This window comes from Panthera leo, chromosome D2 (genome assembly GCF_018350215.1).
Source record: "Panthera leo isolate Ple1 chromosome D2, P.leo_Ple1_pat1.1, whole genome shotgun sequence".
NCBI lineage: Eukaryota > Metazoa > Chordata > Mammalia > Carnivora > Felidae > Panthera > Panthera leo.
In genome coordinates, this window is record NC_056689.1 from 60,560,641 (window position 1) to 60,584,481 (window position 23,841).

Below are 23,841 nucleotides of genomic sequence, written 5' to 3' on the forward strand. Positions count from 1 at the left end.
TACATCCTAAGTTTATTGTGGTTGTTAAGTGAGATGTGGGTTAAATGGAGTTCTTAGTACAGAGTCTGGCTCATTGTCAGTACTGAAAAAATAACTCTCCCCACCTCCATCCCAGAATTTAAAGATTATAAATGTATAGGCTGCCTAGAAAAACATTGCCAAAAGACTCCTAAGTCAGCTGCAGTGAAAGGATGAATTCCATTAGCCATGCGTATATCCACTGTTGTAGTATGTCTTCTTAAATAATAAATTAATCAGAATCCAAAGGGTTTCAGCATTACTATCTTTGGGGGGTTTCTAAATTGAGGAGGAGAATGTTGGTCAGTGGAAGGATGGCGGATGGCTCAGACATTGATTGCTGGGAGCCATAAACAGTTGTTAAACTGCAACATTTTGACGACATAATCCTGCTTAATTCTGGTTAGTGTGACTTCCTTTTTTTTTTTTTTTTTTTAAGCTGTTGAATTCAGCATTGAATTAGATTCTTCATTGTCAGGCAGATGACTAAAATTGTAGAAGGATTTGATTTACCTTTAGTCTATAATGTATGAGCCTGGGTCACTTACATAACAAAAGAACTCCTTTTGGGGCCCCTGGGTGGTTCAGTCGTTTGAGTGGTTTGAGCGTCCGTTTGAGTGTCCGACTTCAGCTCAGGGCATGATCTCGCGGTTTGTGAGTTCGAGCCCCGCGTCCGGCTCTGTGCTGACAGCTCGGAGCCTGGAGCCTGCTTCGGATTCTGTGTCTCCTTTCTGTGCCCCTTCCCCGCTTGTGCGCGCATGCATGCGCACTCTCTCTCTCTCAAAAATAAATAAATGTAAAAAAAAAAAAGAACCCCTTTTTTCCCAGACTAGTAGAAATTGCTGATGATCATCTGGCTTCTGAAATCCAAAGGCTGACTACTTTGTCACTGAGTTGTGGTAACTTGGCAAAAAGTGAACTTGCCTTCCTGGGGATGCCCACATTTGTCAGTTCAATCTCTTTTTCTTCTCACCTCCCCCAAATCTCAGTGCTCAATGAGGATTAGTCAGCAAAGGGCAGGAGGCAAGGATTAGGAGATTAGTGAGAAAGAAGTCATGATCAGCAATCACTTTGTTGGAGTATGTGATGCTGTGCTAGGTGTAATGCATTGAGTTTAATACTGCCTTATACACAGGATTTTATAATCTTACAAGAAGATAAAAGTAGACAGCTCCTGATTAGAAACACTGCTTTGGGTTACATCCATAAAAGGAAGATGATTCATTAGGGGAAAATCGGGAAGCCTATGATGCAATTTTGATAATTTAGATTGAACTTTTACAAAATTATTTTTGGATTTCTAGTAATTTTGCTGCAATTGCACTTATCCAGAGATCACTGCTGCTGAATATTATTTAGAAATGTGGAATGTTTCCATAGCCCATCAGACCAAGGGCCCTTGAGTATTTTGCTCCTGGTGGTGTCCCCAGCACCTAGAACAGTGCCTGGCACACTTGTGGGTGTTCAGTAGGCATGGGATGAATGAATAAGTACACTAACGCCATGGTACTCTTTCCAGAGAATTGAGGTGCCACGCTATCTTACTAGGTTAAGTTCAGACCAGCATTACCCACGAAGGGCTGCGGATGCCCTTTCCTCCAGTTTGGCTAACAAAAGTCATAATGCTGCATGCGTTTTGTGGTGGTCAGTGGTTGCCAGGGAACTGAGGAAATGAAAGGAGGGTGTTGAAAGCTGTGCCTTGATACCCAGGCCTGCCTGTCTCTTGTTCTCCTGTCTGCTGATTTGGCCTGTGTGTGAGGGTGGGAGCCAGGCATATGTGATAGCCTCTGTGGCTGTGTCTTGACAATACACGTTTGCTGAAGAATGGCTTCCTAGTCCCGAAACACCTGCAGCAGCAGAAGCCGCTCCTCTCCACACATCACTCCTCTTCTCCGTAGCAACGAGGCTGCGATTCATTCTTTTTCCTGAGCCTCCAGGAAATGGCTCAGCTTGCCTGGCTCATTCATTTCCTTGTCAGGAAAGTCAGTGCAACCTTGACCATCAGTGGGAGACCTGCAGCAAGCACATCGTGTGTCCGGCTGGACTCACTAACGATCGAAAAGTACTTTTGGCAACACACCATGCTGTAAGTGTTGTGTACTGCCAATTTATTGTCCGAGGTGGGGGTGAGAGATGCTAATTTGTAAAGAGTCATTTCTGATGTACCTGGGTCCTGCCCAGCACAGTGCCACTCCTGTGGAGGCGTTCGGTGAATAGCACTGGAAGAAAACTGTTGCAGAAAATAAAAAGAAAGGTGAGATATACATGGTTTGAGTGATGGGAAATATAATTAATTTGCAGCCTAAGAAGTTATTAGAGAGTAACTTTGGATTTATAAAGTCCTCCAAAAGGAGTCATTTCTGCAAGTACAGATCCAAACATGAACCTTTTGTTCTTTGTTAGTGTTGTCTTTGCTAGAGGATTCAGGGCCAGAGAGAGCGGCTGTGACCTGCTGTGTAGGGAAGGTTGGCCAGATGAGAGCTGGCCTACACCACTGACTAGGAAAAGTCAGATCAGGACACCAGCCCCAGGGCCTTTGCTCCTTGTGCAAAGCTTGCTGTTAGCCATTTTCTCCATAAACTGAGCTTAGAGAAGAAAGCATGACAAACCTAGGGTGGTGAACTTTTCAGAAGCAAGAGTTGGTTTAAATATAGATGATCTGCTTTACTGGCAACTTGGAGGCTGCCGTGGGACTTGTTGTACCTTTTGTAAGACAAGTGAGGAAAGATGTTGGCACCTGTACATGCGCAGTTTGTTTATGAAATATAAACTCTCCTGTAGAAGTGAGGGCTCAAGAGGTCAGCGTCCGAGGTAGCATGTCCTACCTTAGTGGGGGGGAAAGTGCCTCACCAAGCCCTCCCTGCCGATTGCCTCAATCTCTAGAGAAAGTCGGGACAGCCAGACCTAATGCACTGTTATTTATTGAGCACTGACTCTGGCGGGCGTGGCGGCAGGAAAGTTTCTGTGAAACTGAAAATCACTGGGCTTGATTTTCTTTCCCAAGGAGAGGAAACAATAGCTCAAGAGTTCTAGAGTCCAGTCCTTATTCAGTTTATTGGATTCAGATTGGATTTATATGCACCCTGGCCGAGGGGAGCTGATGGGAGCAGCCCCGTCCTCCTCCGGTCTCAGGCTCCAGTGCTAGGTGGGTCCAGGGCTGGCCATCGTGGGTTTGCAGCACATCCTTCTCAGTATTCCACAGCAGCTGTCTGGAGTTTTTTCTGCTGTGCCTGAACTGATGTCATTTCCCCCTTGGCAGACAGCTTGGGTTTTGCTGCGTCTGAGATATGTCACGAGAAGGTGGGGGTGGGTCGGAGCCAGGCAGGGGGAGTAGCGAGGACAGCAGGAGGGAGAGCGCCTGCCTGGTCCCAGGACTCTGTTTACTTTCTCTTCTTTGCTAAGGAAGGCCGGTTCACTGGGACCGCGGAGCACGCAGGCCCACCAGGGGAAATGCTCAGTCCAAGACCTTAACTTTTAAAAGCCCTTTGTTCCAAACGTTAGTGTGGACGATGCTCTTGCAGGATGCCTTTCCTTTTGGGTCTTAGACAGGTAACTGAACTGGTTATCCGTGGATCGGGTTTGGGCAGGGAAGAAGGGTGGGAGCTGGTTTGTTGTACTGCTGTTTGGGCGGAGGGAACCTTTGAGAAAATGTCTCACAGCTAGAGCAGGCCAGCTCCCATGCAGAAATTTCTAGTCCTCCCTGCTTGTGTGCTAGTTGCTCCTTACTTCCAGAGCCACCGTATTCTTAACCCCCTGCATCCCTGAGGTCTCTCTGGGGCCAGCCATTCTGATTTTCCGTTAGATTTAGATACCGGAAAGCCGTTTCCAAAGCCTTCTAGAGGAAACAGCTGAGGGGAGAGGCTGGGGAGGAGGAGAGGCAGAGTAGATTCTTGATCCAAACTGCTTTTATTCCTTCTCCATTTTGATTTGGCTAGTTAGCAGAGATTTCTTCACAGTTTTGTCGTTCTAAAGGGATTCTGAGTGAGGGGAGGGGAATCTTCTGAAGGGAAGGGCTCGCAGAGGCTTTCTCCTTATAGGCATGTGGTCAGGGCTGTGTGGCTGAGGGACCTCCTGGATATCTCTGAGGGCTGGGGATGGGATTGGCCACATTTTGGCCCTCTTGACAGACTTTTTAAAGTCAACAGACCCCTGTGGCAGAGTCTTGATTGCTTTGTGAACTGCTGTTTGAAGGAGGGGCACTAAATTATAGCCCATAACCTAGTGTGGAATGAGAAAACAGTAGCAAGCGACCAACTGCTGTCTGCTGAGAACACAGCTGTTGCCAACTATTTGTTCCAGGGCTTCTGAGAGTTGGCCACCCCATCCCCCTTTGGTCAGAGAGGCTTGTCTGTATCGGAATGTGTAACTGTAACCATTGGCGGCTGTAAGAGGGGGTGGGGACAGACACACACCCTCTGCTGCCTGTTCCTGGGTGAGGAAAAGCCACAGATGAGATCAAACCAGAAGCCTTAGAGAGTCGCTGCTAGGGACTGCCTCATTAGTCTCACTGTTAGAAAAGTGCTGGGTGAGCAAATCTCCCTTGGGTTGCCCAAAATTCTTTAAGTGTCTCCGAAAAGCTCACTCCGTATATACCATCAGTGCTCTGTTCAGTGTCCCTTTGGTGCAGCTGATGGAGAGGGGGCATTTGAGCACCCCCCTCTGCCCCCCAAGAAAGGCTGTCCTTTTAACCTATGGGCCCTGGTAGGGATTTTGAGCAGCATTGGAAATAGGATGGATGAAGCATCCCATGCACGCATGTCAGGTGTCAGGGGCAGAGGGGTGTTTCCACCCCTCATGATAGGGTAGAAGGAGCAGGACTGGGGAGCCAGAAAGGCCTGTGTCCATATCCTGGCTCCCCCAGGGTCTTGAGAAGGCCACTTAATAACTTTGAACCTCATCTTGGAAATTGCCGTCGTAAAACCTGCTGGAAGAGTTATTGAGAGGGTTTCACAAAATAGTATATTAAAAACATGAACACCTGGGCTGGCAGTGAGTAGGCATGCAGTAAAAATGTAACCATTATTTTTATGTTACTCATCCTGAGGAATGTGAGAGTGAGAGCGAGAGTGCAGGAGTACAGAAAACTAGAAGCCGGAGGACCAGAGGTGAAGGGTGTAGTGGACAGGCCTCCCAGCATGAGCGGACTGAGGGGTGGGAGGCCGTCACTTCCTATACCCGTGTGCGGTTAATCTTGGATGGATATTGAGGAGACAAGAAGAGGAGGGCCCCTGTGCCATCACCTCCACTCAGCTGAGTGAGAGGGTACAGTGGTAGGTCAAGTGAGGGGCTGGCTTGGTGGTCCTGGGGAGCATCTCAGAGGATCAGCAGCAGGTGAATCTTCAGCTCTTGTTTCTGAACAGATCCCTGGTGGAAGGCTGAACTAGAAGACCTCTTAAAGACCTTTTCTGCCCTTCTGTGACTCAAACCTTGCCTGTAAAAACTTTGACTGTTTTTGATTACATAATTTTGTATATTTCTAGCATTTCTGTGTCTGTCAGTGTAACTACATTCTTTATTGGAGCTGTGGAAAAGCTAGCTTTCTAAATATTACTTGGTGATAATTCTGTTTTTGAGAAATGACACAGGGGGTACCTGGGTAGCTCATTCGGTTAAGCATCCGACTTCGGCTCAGGTCACAATTTCACGGTTTGTGGGTTCAAGCCCCATGTCAAGCTCTGTGCTGACAGCCTGGAACCTGCTTCAAATTCTGTGTCTCCCTCTGTCTCTGCCCTTCCCCCCCCCCCCCCCAAAATAAAATAAATATAAAAAAAATGTTTTTAAAATGAACAGAAGAATACATATGCTACTGGTCTTCATCATATATAGTATGTATGTACTTTCATACTTTTTTTTTTTTCTCAATCCACATAACAACCCTGTCTTATGTGGTAGTGTTCTTCTGTTTTTTCAGAAGTGCATACTAGGGCTTACAGAAGGTAAGCCATTTGCCTAGAGTTGCTCAGCTAGCTAAGGATATGGTAATTTAAGTTTTCTTTCTTCTTTTTAAACCCCGGTCTTCTGATTCCAAAGCCTGGAGTTTTTCTCACTACCTAGACTGCTTTGCCCAATGCCTGTGTGAGTAGAGTAGGATTACTGTATTGTTTTAGTTGAGGCATATTTTCTGAAGGTTGTTTCTGGGAGGCCCAGGTACTAGATAAGACACTGCTTGTGCCTATTTGCATCTTTCTCTATGGAATACTCTCCTGCACGCAACATCTACTGAATAATGCCACTGCAAGTAGATTTGCACACTTAATGAATGCGGGCCTGACACAAAGGATGCAAAGATAAATAAAGCACCACCCTTACTTCCTAGGAGCTCACACTCTAATGCAGTGGTTCTCAAAATGCATAGAAATCACCTGGGAGTGGGGCTTATTACAATGTAGATTTTGTAGGTCTGGGGCCAGCCAGGAATATGCATTTCTATGAAGTTCCCCGGGTGGTTTTGACTCTGCTAGTTTCTGGCAATTTGAGAACGACCTCGCCGCCCGCCTCCGCCCCCCCCCCCCCCTTAGGTTTAGTAGCATGGAAATAACCCCATTATAATGTGCTGAGACTATAACAGGAATGCCCAGGACCTAGGACAGCAGAGGGTGGGAAAGCATCTCATTCAAATGGCTGGAGGAGAGGGGTGTGCATGAAAGGCTTTCCTGAGAAGGTGATATCTGATCTGAGTCTTGACGGGTGAGTAGGAGTCTACCAGACATGTGATCTGGGGAAAGAGCATTCCAGACAGATCAGGTTAGGAGTGTCGTTTTTGTTTTCTCCTGCAGATGAGAAGGGAAACTGTTGTCTATGAGTCTTAGTATTAAGTATGCCTGAGGCAAGACAAGGACTTTGGCTCACCAACTGTTGGCATCCTTTGTGACTCAGAGAAGGAGGAAAGCATTCGGGCCCTTCAGTCTAATAATGAGAGTGGCATGAATTCAGTGTCTGTAAGGGGCAGAGAAGCTGTAGGCTGTATTAGTTCTTCCATGCAAGGGACAGTTAGGACAGTTCATTGGAAGCTAGCATCGACTAAAGAACAGTCTTTTTGTGCTTAGAGGAGCTCAAGTTCAGAAAAGAGTTACCTGTTGAACTTTCTGGATTTGGTACGACGTACCAGAGGGTAGATACACCACACAATTGAGCATGTTATCCCTTTATTAACCAGTGAGATCAGAAAATGAGTTTTCTGGTTAAGAGAGAATCCATCATGTAAACCTAACAGATGGATTACTGAATTTCAGAGAATAAGATTGTAACAGAACATTCTTAGTCTGCTAATTTGAATGAATGCTAGTTCATGTTTGATTCAGAAGGCATTGATTTCATAACGTGGGAGGATTCTTAGGACCGACACGCTCTATCTGAAAAGGACGGTGCATGTATTCCATTCAAAGCATGTTGTAGATTCAGAGAGACATGCACTCTATCCCTGCCCTCAACGGGCCTACGGTCAGGTAGGGGAAGTCGAGGCGCAGGTAATTGGAACACTTGGCGGGTGGTGGTGAGCGCCATTAGGGACAGCATGCGGCAAGTTCACAGGTGTGTGGGGGGGTGGCTTTCTGTTGGTGGCCCTGTCTACAGTCCAGTAAGTAGTCTCAGTGGTTGTACTGCAGGTGTGTGGGAGGACCAGTTGATGGCAACTGCTGGCCGATGGAGTCCAGGCTAGATCTGTCAAGACGATAATTTGGGTTTTTTGTTTGGTTTTGTTTTTAAAGTTTATTTATTTTGAGAGAGAGGGCGCATGCGCAAGCTGGGCCGTGGGGGAAGAGGGACAGAGAGAATCCCAAGCAGGCTCCGTGCTGTCAGCGCAGAGCCGGACACGGGCCTCCATCTCAGGATCCGTGAGATCATGACCTGAGCTGAGATCAAGAATTGGATGCTTAACTGCTTCACCAACTGAGCCACCCAGGAGCCCCTCAAGATGATGATTTGTATCTTGCCCCACAGAGTGTTGCTTTCTCTGTGGGAGGGGCCCACTGTCCTCCAAATTGTCCTCACCGAAATGAGATGATCGCTGATACTGGAAATGAGTAGTCTGCAACCAGACTGGAGTGCTCTTGCCGGTGTTGGAACATGTCACGGACAAGAGGCTCCTGGCCCAAGGCGCTGTTTGTATTCTGGAAACTGGGAGCTGGTACCAGAGGCCCTCGATTGGTCTGATGCTGAATGTAACAGGGCAACCAAAATGTCGAAGCCCAGTTACTCCCTGGGCATAATATGAGATCTTAGGGTCTCATAAGGACAACACTGAAAACCCCACGGTATACACCAGCCTAAAGCTGCAGGCTGGGAGCCATGACTCGGGAGAGGGAGGAGGGAATTTGCCAACTTCTAGTTTAACCCCCAAACTGCTGAATATTAGCCAACATTACATCACACCTTTGTTATTTCATCATGACAGCCACCATGAGGTGGGAGGCTCCTTTCTGTTGCGAGGAAACTGAAACTTGAGGTTTTTATCTATTTAGTATCACACAGCTAGCTAATGTGTGGCCACGGTGGCACCGGCGGCCCGGTCTGAGAGAACAGTGTTGCCTCCCTCTTGCGTACTGCTCTGTATGGTACCTGTACCAAAATCTGCCAGACCTTCTCGCTGTGTGCCCTGTGCTCTGCAAAAGACTAAGTATTGAGTCCTGGTCACCATCAGCCTCTCGTGTGTGCTTTAGCCTCTCTCTACCAGGTTCAGGGCAAATTAAGCAAGACCCTGCTTGGAAAGGAACTGTCTGTATATAATGCAGGAGACACCAAGGTGAGGCTTGTCGTTTGTACTACCAGAGGCTGAAGCCAAAATCCTTATTGGCACTGATGTGTAAAAATCTTGTGACAGCTCCATAGAGCACTTCAGTTCCCCCACTGTCGCTAAAGGTAAGAAAGGGTGATTCTCCTCTTGGCCCTTTCAGATGGATTTTTAAACCCCCAACCATCTCTGTTGCAAGAAGCTGCATTTGGAGAGCAGTGTGGCTTGTTTTTCATCACACTCCTGTTATCAAAGCAAAGAGAAACCAGTGGACTGGACAGTAACTTAGTGGAAAAGAAGAATGGATCTGCTGATTTTGAAACTTTTATCCGGGGTGGAGCCAAAGAAAACATTCACTTCCTCCAGTGATATCCCACGAGTTGGATCCACCCCCTCCCGCCCCTTTTCCTTGAAGAGGTAAATTTTAGTCCAGGAGAACAATAATTTGGGGCTACTTAAAAAAACTGCTAGAAAATTCCTTTTTCTGCCCCAGTTCCCTAGCAGCCAGGTACCAAGTTTCTTAACTCTCCCTCCCTGGCCCTTCCTGACTCTGTTTGTTGCTAATTTATAGCAGCAGTGATTTGAAACAGCTCTTCACGTTGACTTGCTTTAGCCATTTCTGTGTTCCTTTGTAGCCATCGCTTCTCTGGGCAGGGGCTCAACTGGACTTGAATCCTGGACCTCGTAAGGGGCATCGGATGCTGGTTGCTGGAAATGGTGATTCAGTCCTAGGAGGCTACTTGCTTGACCTATCTTGCTCTTTTAACTGAGAGAGGAAGGGGTAGGGGAAAGCTGTATGCATTTCAGGAGAAAGAGACATGCTTTGAGAATGGCTGGAGTATAACGTGGTGACTTCTTTTCCTAAAAGTGGCTTCGGGTTTGCTGAGACTATGTTGTACATAAGGCATTGGTTCCCTTGGATCAAGGAGGCCAGAAAATTTTTATTGTTTGGTTCTCTTGCTTACCATACATATTCTCAAGTTCTTCCACTGAACCATGACACATGGTTTCGTTCTTGGTTTCAGATACTGCCCATCTGATCATGTGGCTTTCATCAAGGGTTTGGAAATTCCTGGTTGTGTACCAGGCAGTGGCGTGAATACCTGTGAACTCCCACTCCTCCGGGTGTGGCTCTGGCGTGTGGTGGGGAGGCCCAGGATAGGCCAGGGCAGGCTGCCAACAAAAATAGAAAGTGTTATCAATTCCCTGTCTCCAGGTGAGGTTCTGGATTTATGGGCCAAGCTCAGATTGTGCTGGGTTACTGTAAACCTGTCATAGCCAGAGAGCCAATGGGTAGGTCTCTCAGCAGTCATGCAAAAGCACATCACCACAGCCTTGGCCTTACCCCCGGAGAATCCCTTCATGCCACTGCTTGTACCGTTGTAGCTAAGAGGCACAGGGAGCACGGGGGAGGACTAGCCCCTGGGGTTCCTTGACTCTTAGCAGGATCAGCACTTTCTGAAGATTTTTGCATGTCTGATCCTTTGCTAAGGCAGGTGCACTTGTGAGATTGACATCACTCTTGCTCCTGGGGAATTTACAAGGTGGTTGGGGAGCCCATGAGGCAATCAGGCAAGAAGACCGGATAGAACACGATTCTGCCCTAAATGGTATGGTGCAGTTTGGCTGGAACAGTGGTTCTAAACTAGGGGCAATTTTCCACCTCTACCTAGGGGACATTTGGCAGTGTCTGGGTGTTGTTAGTTGTCACAACTGGGAGGTAGGGTGTTGCTACCAGCTTCTAGTGAATAGAGGCCAGGGTTGCTGTTAAACATCCTACAATGCGTGGGATGGTCTCTGCACAAAGAATTATCTGGCTCCAAGTGCCAGTACTGCCAAGGCAGAGAAACTCTGGGCTAGACATTACTGATGCGTAGTGCATCCACTTTGCTTAGGGAGCAGTCACAGAAGTCACAGGCCTTAGAGAAAATGGACTGAAATGTTTTAATACAGGGAAAATGTGTGTACTTCTCACTGCATTGCAAGCAATCTGTGTTAACTACCTGCCCAGAGATTAAGAATCTTGACATCTTGGTTGCCCCTAATCAGCAGGTGCTATGTCTTGTGAAGGACAGAAATAGAGTTAATTTTTTATGGTGAGTAGCTAAGATTAAGCCCTTCTGGCACTGGCATTTTATCTCTTACTCTGAATAATCTGGATAACCGCTTTCAGAAGGATGGGATCTCAGTAGTGCCCAAATAATAACTTTATACAGTTTAAAGAATAATTAGGCTACCGTTATTTCAATAACAGGCCATATGTCAAACCAGGTGCCTGTTGCTGTGGCTTAGGCTTATTGTAATCTATCTCTGATAATGCAGTAAATTCCCCCTTTTCTAAGTCATCTGGCATCTCCTTTAATCTTTAAGTGTAAGGTCTTAGAGTTCAGCAAGTTCTTTAAAGTTATTCAGAGCCCTTTGGAGACATAGCCTCTGGATCCTAAAGATTGTTTTGTTTTGTTTTTTTAAATCTTGTATCTGCTTCCAGAGAGACCATTTTAATGTGACACTTTGTCCCAGGTAGAAGTCAATAGTTTCCTTGAACAATGTCAAATGTTTTTTATTGCCAGTAAATCTCTGGAACTGGTCTCGAGACAGACAGCAGACAAGACAGTCGCGTTATTATTTCTTTTGCTCCCAATAAAAGCCACTTTTGGGATGGAACTGCTGAGAAAAAAAATGGGATTAAATTTAGAATTTTGCTTAAAGTAAGGAATACCTCTGAGACACCACATGTGCTTCTCTGTCAAATGAAACTGTGATGAGTCTCTTTTAAAGCACACCAGTGATAAGTCAACTCGTACTTTCAATATTTCAAATACCTTTGAAAATGATACCTCTTTCTGGGCAAAGAAGTGAGTATTTTATTTGATCAAGAGCCATTTTTGGGGTGCCTGGGTGGCTCAGTCAGTTAAGCGTCCAACTTCGGCTCAGGTCATTACCTCGCAGCTTGCTAGTTCGAGCCCCGTGTCAGGCTCTGTGCTGACAGCTCAGAGCCTGCAGCCTGCTTTGGATTCTGTGTCTCCCTCTCTCACTACTTCTACCCCCCACTCTCTCTCTCTCTCGCTCTCTCTTTCAAAAATAAATAAACATTAAAAAATTAAAAAAAAAAAGAGCCATTTTCAAGATTTAGCAAAGACTTTCATGAGCTGGAAGTTAGTCATAGAAAGAACACTGACCCAAAAGTAAGAAGACCAGGGTTTCCACAGCCCCGATTCTGTCATCTGTAGTCTTATTAGGCTAAGTGGCAGTTCCTTATCTCTGAGATAGGGTAGTAGCACTTCTGACCTCTTGCAGGGTGCTGGATGTTAATTTCAAATGGGAGGCTGGCTGTTAAAGAAGCTTGAAAACCTTGAAAGTCCTATATAAGTGTGTATTTTGTATATATTAATTTTATATGTGTGTCTTGTGTATATATCATCCTTGCTCCAAATTAGGACCTGGAGGCTTTGCCACCTTATAAATCATTAAAAAAAGAATGAATCCTGCTGATTAGGTTGTACTTAATTAAGGTACACAATAAACCTGAATATTTCAGTAAGATTTTCAGCAATAAGAACTGAAATATCAACTTTTAATAAAAGAAAAAATTTTTTAATGATTATTTTTGAGAGAGACAGTGCACGAGCGGGGGAGGGGCAAAGAGAGAGGGAGACACAGAATCTGAAGCAGGCTGCAAGCTCCAGGCTGTCAGCACAGAGCCTGATGCAGGGCTTGAACTCACAAACTGCGAGATCATAACCTGAGCCGAAGTCAGAGGCTTAACTGACTGAGCCACCCAGGTGCCCCTCAACTGTTTTTTGTTGTTGTTTTTTTTTAAACCTAGCAGTTTGGTTATTACAAAGTTCCTCAAAGGCAAAGTCCATATCTTATCTGTCGTTTTTGTACCTGTCAGCATCTAGCATGAAAGTTTGGGATAACCCCTAAGCATTAAAATTCTTTCCACTAAAATTTGGGCTTTAGATCCAGAAAATTTGTTCTAGCTGTGTGACTCTTCTCAGTTCCTATATGTAAAACATAGCATAGGTAACAATGCCCAGCTGAATACTTGATAAACAACACAGTCACTGGGAAGAATTTGGTTGAGTGTCCAACCTGTTGAGTGTCAGGAAGTTTTCCTGATTGTCCAGAGACACTTCCCTCGTACAGTGAAGAGCGCCCTCCTCTTTGTCTAGGTCCCTGTTTTACATGTTGTGTGTAAGGTGTTGCTTGAGCCTCAGTGTGGAAAATTAATATGTCTGCTGTTTATGTTTGAGTCTCTGCGGCATGCCTTAACCTCAAGGTGAGGAGATGAACATCTATTACTGAACTTGAGAGCAGGAGGAGCTAATCAGATGCCCACACGGGCCAGGCAGTGACAGCTTGAGTTAAGCAGATGGGCTTCGTGGACAGCAGGGATTGTGGGGGAGGCTGAGGTGGAGCCAGAGCCCATGTACATCTGTGAGCCAACCTAATATGCTGCTAAGGGATTGTGGGCCCGGAATTTGCAAGAGAAGCTGGAAATCTGATTTCTGTATGACTCCTTTTCATTTGAAAATGTTGACAATTAGGGACTTGCCTATGGTTCCTGCCATAGCTTGCTTGTCTCAGATTGCAGTTCTCTCCTATTCTTGAGTAACCCTGTTTTTGCTGGTAAAAAAAAAAAAAAAAAAAAAAAAAAAAAATTGTCTGTTAATTCCATTTTTTAAAAAGTTGAAAAACAAAGTTACCATGTGGGCCTAGAACTCCTTAGTGGGCCCATTGTGGTCTGAGGGCCACCACTGGCAATCCTTGCTTTCAAGCAGGAGGCAGCCACACAGTATGGGAAGGAAAGAATCTGCCCTCATGGGATCAACTGTGGACACATACATGATAGGTGGCTGCATCGTCCTCCTGCCTGAGTGCCACCTGCTCCGTTGAGTGCTACCTGCCCCTCGCCCCTTAGCTCTGCATCAGCCCTTGCTAAAGATGCCACACTTCTCAGTGCATTTGTTCCGTGGTAGAAGAGGCCAGTGATGAGGGATTGCTGGGGATACCTCAAGGCAAGACTGCCTTTCCTTCTAAGTGTCCAGGGGTGAAAGAATTGCACAGTAACCCAATGTCCTGAGCTGATGCAGCCAGCAGACCCCCATGGGCTTGCATGTGCTGGGACATCGGCAAGTAGCCTTTAATAAAACCATGGAATATGTTGCAACTTCCGATCTGTGCTCTGGGATTTTCCTACCAGGGTCAAGTGGCTTTTTCTGAGTTTGTTATTCAGGTTCCTAATAGCAACACAGGAAATGGATTTTAATTTCTTTGTTGGCTGCTCTGTTTGGGGGCTATTTAATGAGGATCCACTTTGCAATGCAGCAGGACTGGTGTGGATACGAGTGTACCTGTTACTCTTGTAAAAAAATTTATGATCTATTATATATATATATTTATGGAGTGAGGCAAAAAGCATGTGAATAATTTTATATGTCTTGATTCTGTATGTTGATTCATATACATTTATATGTCTTGGCTACCCTTGGGGGTAACTTTTGGGATGTGTTTGGGATTGTAGGAAAAGAATATTAGACCATTCCACTTTTAGAGGGCAAGAACCACGTATATTGTACTTTTTTATAAATCTAGAGCAATGGTTCTCAGACTTGAATATATATGAGGTGAGCCCTTAGAAGTTCTTAATCTCTGTTCTGAAATACCCCAGGCAGTTTTTGGGCCTGCAGACCACACTTTAGGAAATACGTCTCTGTTTTGTTGCGTGTTTTTATCTATCTAAGTGTCTTCATTGCTACTTTGAGACAAATTCATTATTTGTGAGATGCCATGATTTGTTCTGATTCACTGTGTTGTCTTTCCTCAGATTCTTGGTGGTCCCCAGACAGAATTGTTCCAGGAGGCCCTCACAGGTTAAAGTAAATGCCTCCTTGTCCCTGCGACAGCAAGGGTTCCCCAGCACTGCCCTTCAACAGTATACACTTCAGCCGCATCTTGAAGCAGCAGCTGCCCACATTGGTTCTAGGCTTTTCTTAAGTGTTACGAGCTCCAGTCTTTGGCTTTACCCTTTATGGTACTTTGTAGCTAGAGGGTGGGGAGACTGGGTGCTCTCAAGCCTAGGGAACTGAAGGCTAGAGGCCTTAGGGGTCAAGCATACTATCAAATGTGAGGAATGAGGCTGAGTCTTACCAGATTAGATTTATTGGCTTGTTTAGGGGAACCTGCCCGGGCTATTTGTCCTTTTGGAAAATTACTGAACTCAACCAAATAGCCTAAAAATTCATTCCTAATACCTTAGTGCATACAAAGCAGAGCATTGGTTCTTGGCAATGGCTTACCCTTTTATCAGAAAGGATGAGACTGAGTTCTTTTAGGTAGTAAAGCTCAAAAGAGTAATTGTCATGTATAGTTTATATTGTGAAGGATACAAAAGTAGTATGTGACAAGGGAGCCTGGGTAGCTCAGTCGGTTAAGTGTCCAACTTCAGCTCAGGTCATGTTCTCACGGTTCATGAGTTCGAGCCCCACGTCGGGCTCTGTGGTGACAGCTCAGAGCCTGGGACCTTCTTCAGATTCTGTGTCTCCCTCTCTCTCTGCCCCTCCATGTCTCATTCTCTCTCTCTCTCTTTCTCTCAAAAAACCCCCAAAACATTAAAAAGTAGTCCGTGACAATCCCCGCCATCAAAAGGAGGTTAGACTAATATGTGGGAAACAGTGGGTCAGGACTCCTACTGGATCATTCCTCTGCCTGAGCTTCCTTTCCTTCATCCCCAACTCTTCTACAGCCTTCTTACATCCAATTCAAAATGTGTGTTCTTGGACGATTCTATTTCCCTCAGCTTTTCAAGCAGCCTTAAAACCATTGGTATTAGAGAAAAACTGATATTAACTTTCTTACTGTAAAAATAAAGGTGTAAATCCACAAAACTTTGTGGGTAGAGTGCTACGATCACCTACAAATCTTTTTTTAAGGACCTGGGCCTAAAAGTGCTGCATTTTCAGAATTTGAAAGTTCTATCTAAGGTAGAATAAAAATAACTGATTCTGTGTTAAAGTTGCTTGCTGTCTTTTCTCATTTAGCCATTTCAAATCTGTCTTATTTATGAAGACTTTGTTGTCCTTTGGTTACAGAGCATTACCAAAATCAGGTAGAACTTCAGTCTAGTAGATGTATAGTGCTAGAATTTGGTCTGTTCTCTGGAAAGCTATTTCTGGTTCAGGACTGGAAGGAAAGTTGATTTTGTTACTAATTATGTAGTAGCAGCCACAAGGCAGGGAGACCAAAAAAGGGGGAAAGGGCCCCCAGTTGGAAAGTAATTGTAAGAGTTGCAAAAATAGGGGTGCCTGGGTGGCACAGTTGGTGGAGTGCCTGACTTTAGCTCAGGTCACGATCTCACGGTTTTTGGGTTCAAGTCCGAGTCAGTCTCTGTCCTTACAGCTCAGAACCTGGAGCCCGTTTCTGATTCTGTGTTTCCCTTTCTCTCTGCCTCTCAAAAATAAATAAATGTTTAAAAATTTTTTTAAAAAAACTGTTGCAAAAATAGGGGTGCCTGTGTGGTGCAGTTGGTTAAGCATCTGAGTCTTGGTCTCTGCTCAGGTCATGATCTCACAGTTTGTCAGTTCGAGCCCTGCATCGGGCTCTGCGTTGATGGCTCTGAGCCTGCTTGGGATTCTGTCTCTCCTCTCTGCTTCTCCCCTGCTTGTGCGTGTGCATGCTCTCTCTCAAAATAAATAAACTTAAAAGCGTTGAAAAATATTTTGATATTGTTCAAATATCCCGCAACATTATAGCCAACAACGAATTTACCAGCTATGGTATTTTGGCTGTTATTTTAACTGTTGTGCAAGTCATATGAGGCATGGCCTCTTCCTGCATTCTCAGCTCTTCTTTTCACTCTATTCTGCCTGAGATTCACTGTACTCAGCCACACTAGCCTTCTTCCTTTTCCTTGAGTGCACCAAACTCATTCCTCCATTGGTGTCTTTGCCTGTACTTGACATTGCCTTTGCCTGGAACACTGTTCCCACAGGTCTCCTTACTCTGGACTCCTCATCATTCAAAGCTCATTCAACTCCTATGTTACCTGACTGCCCCATCAAAAACCTTTTGTCCTAGGGGTGCCTGGGTGGCTCAGTTGGTTAAGCATCCAACTCTTGATTTCAGCTCAGGTCATGATCTCATGGTTTCATGAGATCGAGCCCCATGTCAGTCTCTGTGCTAACAGAGAGGAGCCTGCTTGGGATTCTCTCTCTCTCTCTCTCTCTCTCTCTCTCTCTCTCTCTCTCTCTCTTCTTCTTCTTCTCTCTGTGCCCCCTCCCACTCATGCTTTCTCTGTCTCTCTCAAAATAAATAAATAAAACTTTGAAAAAGCATCAGCAACATAAAAAACCCTTTTGTCCTATTCTGTTTTATATTCTCCTGGAGATTATTACTCTTTTAAATTGTAATTTCACTTGTTAATTTTCATTCTTCTCTGCTTGAACATATTTAGGATTTTTTTGTCTTTGTTGCTCTATAGTTTCAAACAGTGTGCCCAGGTATGAGTGTATTATTGTCTGAAAATTCCATTATCTTTTTCTTTAATTTTGTTTTTAACTTTAAATCCAAGTTAGATAACATATAGTATAATAGTGATTTCAGGAATTGAATTTATTGATACCTTTATCACTTACATATAACACCCAGTGCTCATCCCAGCAAGTGTCCTCTTTAATTGCCTTTTGCCCATTTAGCCCAACCCCCCACCCAAAACCCCTCCAGCAACCCTCAGTTTGTTCTCTGTATTTAAGAGTCTCTTATGGTTTGTCTTCCTCTCTGTTTTTATATTATTTTTGCTTCCATTCCCTTATGTTCATCTGTTTTGTGTCTTAAATTCCACATATGAGTGAAATCATGATATTTGTTTTTCTCTGACTGATTTATTTCACTTAGCATCATATATTCTGGTTCTATCCACATTGTTACAAATGGCAAGATTTCATTCTTTTTGATCGCTGAGTAATACTCCATTGTGTATATATATCACATCTTCTTTATCCATTCATCAGTCGATGGACATTTGGGCACTTTCCATACTTTGACTATTGTCAATAGTGTTGCTATAAGCATTGGGGTGTATGTGCCCCTTTGAAATAGCACACCTATATCCTTTGGATAAATACTTAGTAGTGTAATTGCTGGGTCATAGGGTAGTTCTATTTTTAATTTTTTGAGGAATCTCCATACTGTTTTCCAGAGTGGCTGCACCAGTTTGCATTCCCACCAGCCGTGCAAAAGGGTTCCTCTTTCTCTGCATCCTTGCCAACATCTATTGTTACCTGAGTTGTTAATGTTAGCCATTCTCACAGGTGTGAGGTGCTATCTCATTGTGGTTTGGGTTTGTATTTCCCTGATGATGAGTGATGTTGAGCACTTTTTCATATGTCTGTTAGCCATCTGGATGTCTTCTTTGGAAAAGTGTCTATTCATGCCTTTTGCTCATTTCTTCACTAGATTATTTGTTTTTTGGGTGTTGATTTTGATAAGTTCCTTATAGATTTTGGATACTAACCTCTTGTCTGATGTCATATGCAAATATCTTCTCCCATTTCATCGGTTGCCTTTTAGTTTTGCTGATTGTTGAAAATTCCATTATTAGCACTGGGAATTTTTCAGTTCTTTCTTTCTTTCTTCCTTTCTCCCTTCCTTCCTTTCTTTCTTTCAAAAAATTTTTTTCACATTTATTTTATTTTCGAGACAGAGACAGAGCACAAATGGGGAATGAGCAGAGAGAGAGGGAGATACAGATTCCAAAGCAGGCTCCAGGCTCGGAGTTGTCAGCACAGAGCCTGACATGGGCCTCAAACTCACAGACCACGAGATCATGACCTGAGCTGAAGTCAGACCCTCAACCAACTGAGCCACCCAGGCACCCCCAGTTCTGTCTTTGAATATCACATCTCTGGAGCATCTGGGTGGCTTGGTTGAGCGTCTGACTCTTGATTTCGGCTTGGGTCATGATCTCATGGTTCGAGGGATTGAGTCCTGTGATGGGCTCTGCACTGGCAGTGCAAAACCTGCTTGGGATTCTCTCTCTCCTTCTCGCTGTCCGCCCCTTCCCTTCTCACACGTGCATGTGTGTGTATACTCTCTCTCAAAATAAATGAATAAACGTTAAAAAAAAAAATCACACCTCCTTCACTTTCTTAATTTCCTTCTCATGCTTCTTATTCTCATTTTCATTTTTTATGGTATCTTTTAATTGGTATAAACCCTTTGCTGGGTAATTTTCTCAGATTTGTGTTCCAGTTAATTGATTCTCTCTTTAACTTGGTCTGATCTCTGTGCAAACTATTTGTTAAGGTTTTAAATTTCAGTAATGATTTTTCTGTGTTTCCCCCTCCCCCGTCCCCCACCCAAATTGGTTTGGTCACTGTCTGTTTTTTTCTCATGTTTTTCATTGTTTCCTTTTGACTTTAATAATTGGATATATGCTTATATATTATTGCTTCTCTGATCATTCCGTTAAGTTTTTTCAGAGTCTTATTCTACTATTTGGTGGATTTTCCAAGTCTTGTTTGTGATGGTTTCTTTGTGCATAAGCTTTTGTATTTTCTGTTGTGAGCTCATCTTCAACAGAGCTTTATTTGTGGGAATCATACTCTGATTAAGGGTAGGTCTCTTCAGAGTTTTGTATTTTTTCTGTCAAATGTTACACAGTTATTGCAAGCCTGACCACTTTTTGTGTGAAAGTTTTGCCATGGGGATTTTCAGACCATGTAGTAGTACAATTTAAGTCTAAAATTAGCTTATGGAAAGACCTATGGTTACAGATGATCATTTTTCCTCTTAATTCAGAGCTTTCGTATTGTTACTATGTGCCAACAGGCTAATTTTTTCCTAGTCTGCTCTGTCTTTTTGAGGGTCCTCACTTTAAATGGGGGCTCACTTTCAATTTCCTGTTTTCAGGTGGGCCCAGGGGGAATAAACAGCCCCCTTTTCCAGGGCAACTGAAAAGGCCTGACCTCATTTGCCACTGGACTTTCTAGTTCCTCCCAACATTTTTGGCCCTGGTGGATCTTCCTTGCTTTCTTGCAAGCTCAGCTGTGTAATTAAAAGGATATTGTTATATAGCCAATACTTCTAGGAGTTTTGGCATTAAAGTTACCTACCCGGCTCTGTCGCCATGAAAGCAGGATCTCTTCCCCCAGAATCTCTCACTCATGGCTGTAGCTGCAGCATCCAGCACAGCACCTGGCACATGGGGAAAGGCTGTCAATACAGACTTGTTATTTGACTTGTGGAATTGGACGTTTCAATTAGAAACTGTTCGTTCTCCCTGTAGGGAAAGCCAGAAGTGGTGCTCCAAATCCATTCATATCCAGCAGCCAAGGTGGTGTTCTGTGTTTTAACACCTGTGAACGATTTCAATTTTCCTGTTTTTTTTACTTTTAAATGTTAAAACTTCGGTGCTTTCCTAAGGACACGAAGATGCCATTGCCAGTTACCAGCAGAGTTTTCCAACCCCATAAATTGGCGAATTAAAACCATCCCTGGGGAACCATTATTGCCCAGTGTCTCTTTATGCTGGCACTTAGAAAGTTCTTATGCTGATTAAATTGACCTTTATAGTGGCTTAGCTGAGAATAGCAACTATAAGAGATGGAAACTGTTGAGGAAAGTGTTGTTAGTCCCACAGTTTCTGCTGCCACAGAAGAGGAGATGATTTTTTGCATATGTGCAAAACATATACTATTCATCCTTTTCCGTTGTAAAAATGTTCTTTCCAGTTCGGTGCTGTTCTTGCTTGCTTCTTCCCGGTGTCTGTGCTTTTTGTTTGCGGTGACCCTTTGTGCCCTGTATCAGAGCCAGTCCCTGTGATATCTGGGCTGAAGACACATACCAGTAACAGACGAAGATGCTAATGGTCATCTCCACAGTCATTCCTGAGATGAGAGGCCTCCAACATAAGGGCACATGTTATTCAGTTTCTTTGTGACAAGTTCTACATTTCTAGCATTTTTTGGCCGGGCAGTTTTGTGCAAATGAAAATATTGCTGGGAAGGAGCTGTCTTTAAAATGTAAATCTGAATTTGTCACTTCTGTGCACAGTCTGGTCCCCACTTACCTAACTTCCCTGCCTACTTCCTTAACCATCTCCTTCTAGTTAAAGGGCTTTGCTTGTACTGCCTCTTTTGCCTAGAATGTTCTCCCCATCCCTCTTCCCTCGGTTACTAACTTTCTAACCATCTTGATGATCTCAGTTCAAGCTTACCTTCCTCACAGAAGCTGTCTGGACCTTCCCTACCAGCTCCTAGCTCTAATCTTTTGTAAGCTCTCACTATATCATGTATTTTTCTCTTTCTGGTTGCAGTTCAATCTGTGTGGTTACTTTATCATCTTTCATTAGACTGCAAGCTCCATGAAGACAGAGATCATGACCATTTTGGCCATTTGCCCATCGTGTTCCCCACCCTAGTTCAGTGCTGGTGCAGGGCAGGTACTCAATGTCGAAGGAAGGAATGAAGATCCTTACTGCACGCTGGGATGAAACACTGCTTTTCAGAAAGTCAGTGTGTGAAAGTACAACCTTTCAAGCAGGAAAGGGAGGAGCCCTGAGCAGGCTGTCCCTCCTCACTGCCAAGTAGAAGATGAAAGATCTGTACCCAAAGTCAAAGAGCTCTACAAGGGCAGGGTCCTTACCTTTTCCTCCAGAGACAAAATGTTGACTTTGTTTGGTTTGGGGCTTTCATTGGATTTTTTTAAGCCACTGAAGTATAAGAAGCAACTGGAGAAGTATCACCTCAACCAAGGAAACTAAAGGTCAATAGTAAGAGCTCAGGCTCTGGGGTCGGATGAAAGAGGTTTGAACGACTTTCTAGTCGTATGACCTTAGGTGAGTTGCGCAGCCTCTCACAGCCTCAATTGCCTGATACTACCTACTTCATAGGTTGCTTTCAAGTTGAGATGGAGGAATACGTGTAAGGCATTTAGAACAGTGCCTGGCACATGGCAAGTGCTCAGTATACATTAGCTATATTATTCACCCCAGGTTGCGTAGCTGTTGTTTCATTAAGCAAACCAAGTGCTGTGTTCATACTGGGGATGGGGGAGGGGGGATGAGGAGACAGAGCTCCTGCCTATAGGGCGAGCACAATTCATTCTTTGGTTCATTCCCTGGAGAAAGGGGGTGGGAGGGATATTTACTGCCCACTCTTCAAGACTTGGCCTGAGCAACATAATATGTATATAAAGTGCTTGGAGATGCTTAGAAGCAAGGCAAAGAGGAATCATAAAAGGTGCTGAGAACTTTTCATATTTGAACCTTATCCATTGCATTCTCTCTAGTTTCTTTTTCCATTCTTCCTGTGTCTGGAACAATCCACATTGCCAGTGAACTTCACTCTTCTGAAATCGTTTTGATTGAATGCAAAGCGCTATTTAGATGGGCTTTCCTGCCCAGCAATAATGGTTCGTTCACAGACTAATATTGATACTAAGAGGTCAGAGAAGTTAAGTCACTTACCCAAGGTCACATAGTTAATTAATAAGCGCAGTATAAGAGCTGGGCTTCAGACCCAGATCAACCTCTTAACCACTTCTGCCTCGCAGTGGATCTCGAGCCACCTGGAGGTGTTTGAGAGCTCTCCAGGTAATGCACGATTAGTCTCCTCGTACAGGGAAGGCTGGGAGAGTACCAGGCAGCATCCGTGCACTTCTGTTCTTTGCTGTCTCTTTGAATGAGAGGAGACAGATTTTAGCAGCTCTTGGGTTGACTCAAGGCTGCTGTGTGAGGGGATGGGAGGTGGGTAGGCTAATAAAGACTTCGGGTTGAAGGAGACACGAGAGAGCATCTTTGACTTCTCCTAGGGCTACTGAGTAACTTGTCCAGGTCCTGGTCCTCTGTGTTGAGGACCAAACCCAAGAAACCTAGAAACCCAGGGCTTTCCTTTCGCACCAGCAGGGTTCTGGAGGAGCTTACCTTTGGGACTCACATTTCAACTTACCCGCCTGGTCCTCCATTTCTTCCTTGCTAAAGGCCCATGAGCCCACTTCTTGTCTTCCTTAACTGTCCACCTGCTTTCCTTCATCCTGTAGCAGAAAGTGACAGTTTCCATCACCAGGGCCACCTCAGGCAGCCTGGGAGCTCTGTTGCGGGGCAGGGGAAGGAGAACAGGGATTGAGATTTACTGGGTAAAAAGCATTTGAGGAACCCTGGATTAGATGCTGCTGCTCCAGTTCTGCTCTCCCTGGAAAAGTGGAGGCAGAGCAGGAAAAAAGATCGAGGTCCTGTTTATACCGGGCTTCCTGTGGGGTGGGTGGGTGGGGAAGCCGAGAGAAAAGCTGACATCAGTAGGTCGTGAAGATTACCACTTGTTTAGATGTCAGATGCGTTCCACTCCATGCCTCACTTAGGAGCAGTTGACCGTCCAGTGTTCAGAGCCTGGACCTCGTCTGGTGAATTTTCCTGAGGCAGAAGTGTCACTGGATTCTTTCATGTGTTGGAGTGTAGGCAGCACGGCCTGTTTTAGAAACTACGCGGACACTTTGAACTGTGTGAGCCCGTGCCAGAAGAATGGCATTTCAGGGCCCGGTAAACTTGGGAGAAACTTTTTGATGTCCTTCTGAAAGCAATGTTTTCCTCTGAAGTCAAGGAGGGTGTGTTCTAGCAAAAGCAGCGAGGGAGCCCAGATCTGCTTTCTCCATGTGCACCAGGCCTCAGGGGAGACTCGTGACCAGACAGCCCCCGTCCAGGTGTTCCATTTTGCTTATGGTGGACGTGGGGAGGCGGGCCTGTTGACAGTGCTGTGAAACCCTCACTGTCAGAACTTACAAATGCCTTTCCCGTGTTTCCTTCTTCCCCCACCCCTTTACACAAGGCTGTGAGGCTCTTAGAGACCAGGAAACGCCTGAGCGTATGTGGTAGAGCCCTGCACCGAGCCTGGGATCTGGTCTTCAGCTGTGCCCTCTCCTGCATCCTCGCCTGTGACACCAGGCACTTGCATGGTCCCGCCCGGCCTTAGTCCTGTAGACGGTTGCTGGAGTGCCTTGTTTATACCCCTGGCCAAGAAGACAGTGGAGTGTAAAGTGAGGCCCAGAGAGGAGGAACTGACCGTGTGACTTAAGTTTCCACTGGCAGGCGTCCGCCCGGA

General features: G+C 44.9%; 1 protein-coding gene across 6 annotated transcripts in view; it reads left to right on the top strand.

Moving 5' to 3' along the window:
• The window catches only part of WBP1L (WW domain binding protein 1 like), an 87,060-nt gene that overhangs the window by 46,155 nt on the left and 17,064 nt on the right, over nt 1-23,841 (top strand). Inside the window, exon 1 of one of the 6 annotated variants that reach the window (XM_042909345.1) lies at nt 771-3,567. The exons of the other annotated variants lie outside the window; for them this stretch is intronic. Within the exon in view, the coding sequence (XP_042765279.1) occupies nt 3,541-3,567 (27 nt within the window). The 5' untranslated portion in view covers nt 771-3,540. Of the gene's footprint in view, nt 1-770; nt 3,568-23,841 lie in introns of those variants that run through there. 6 annotated transcript variants of the gene reach the window in all.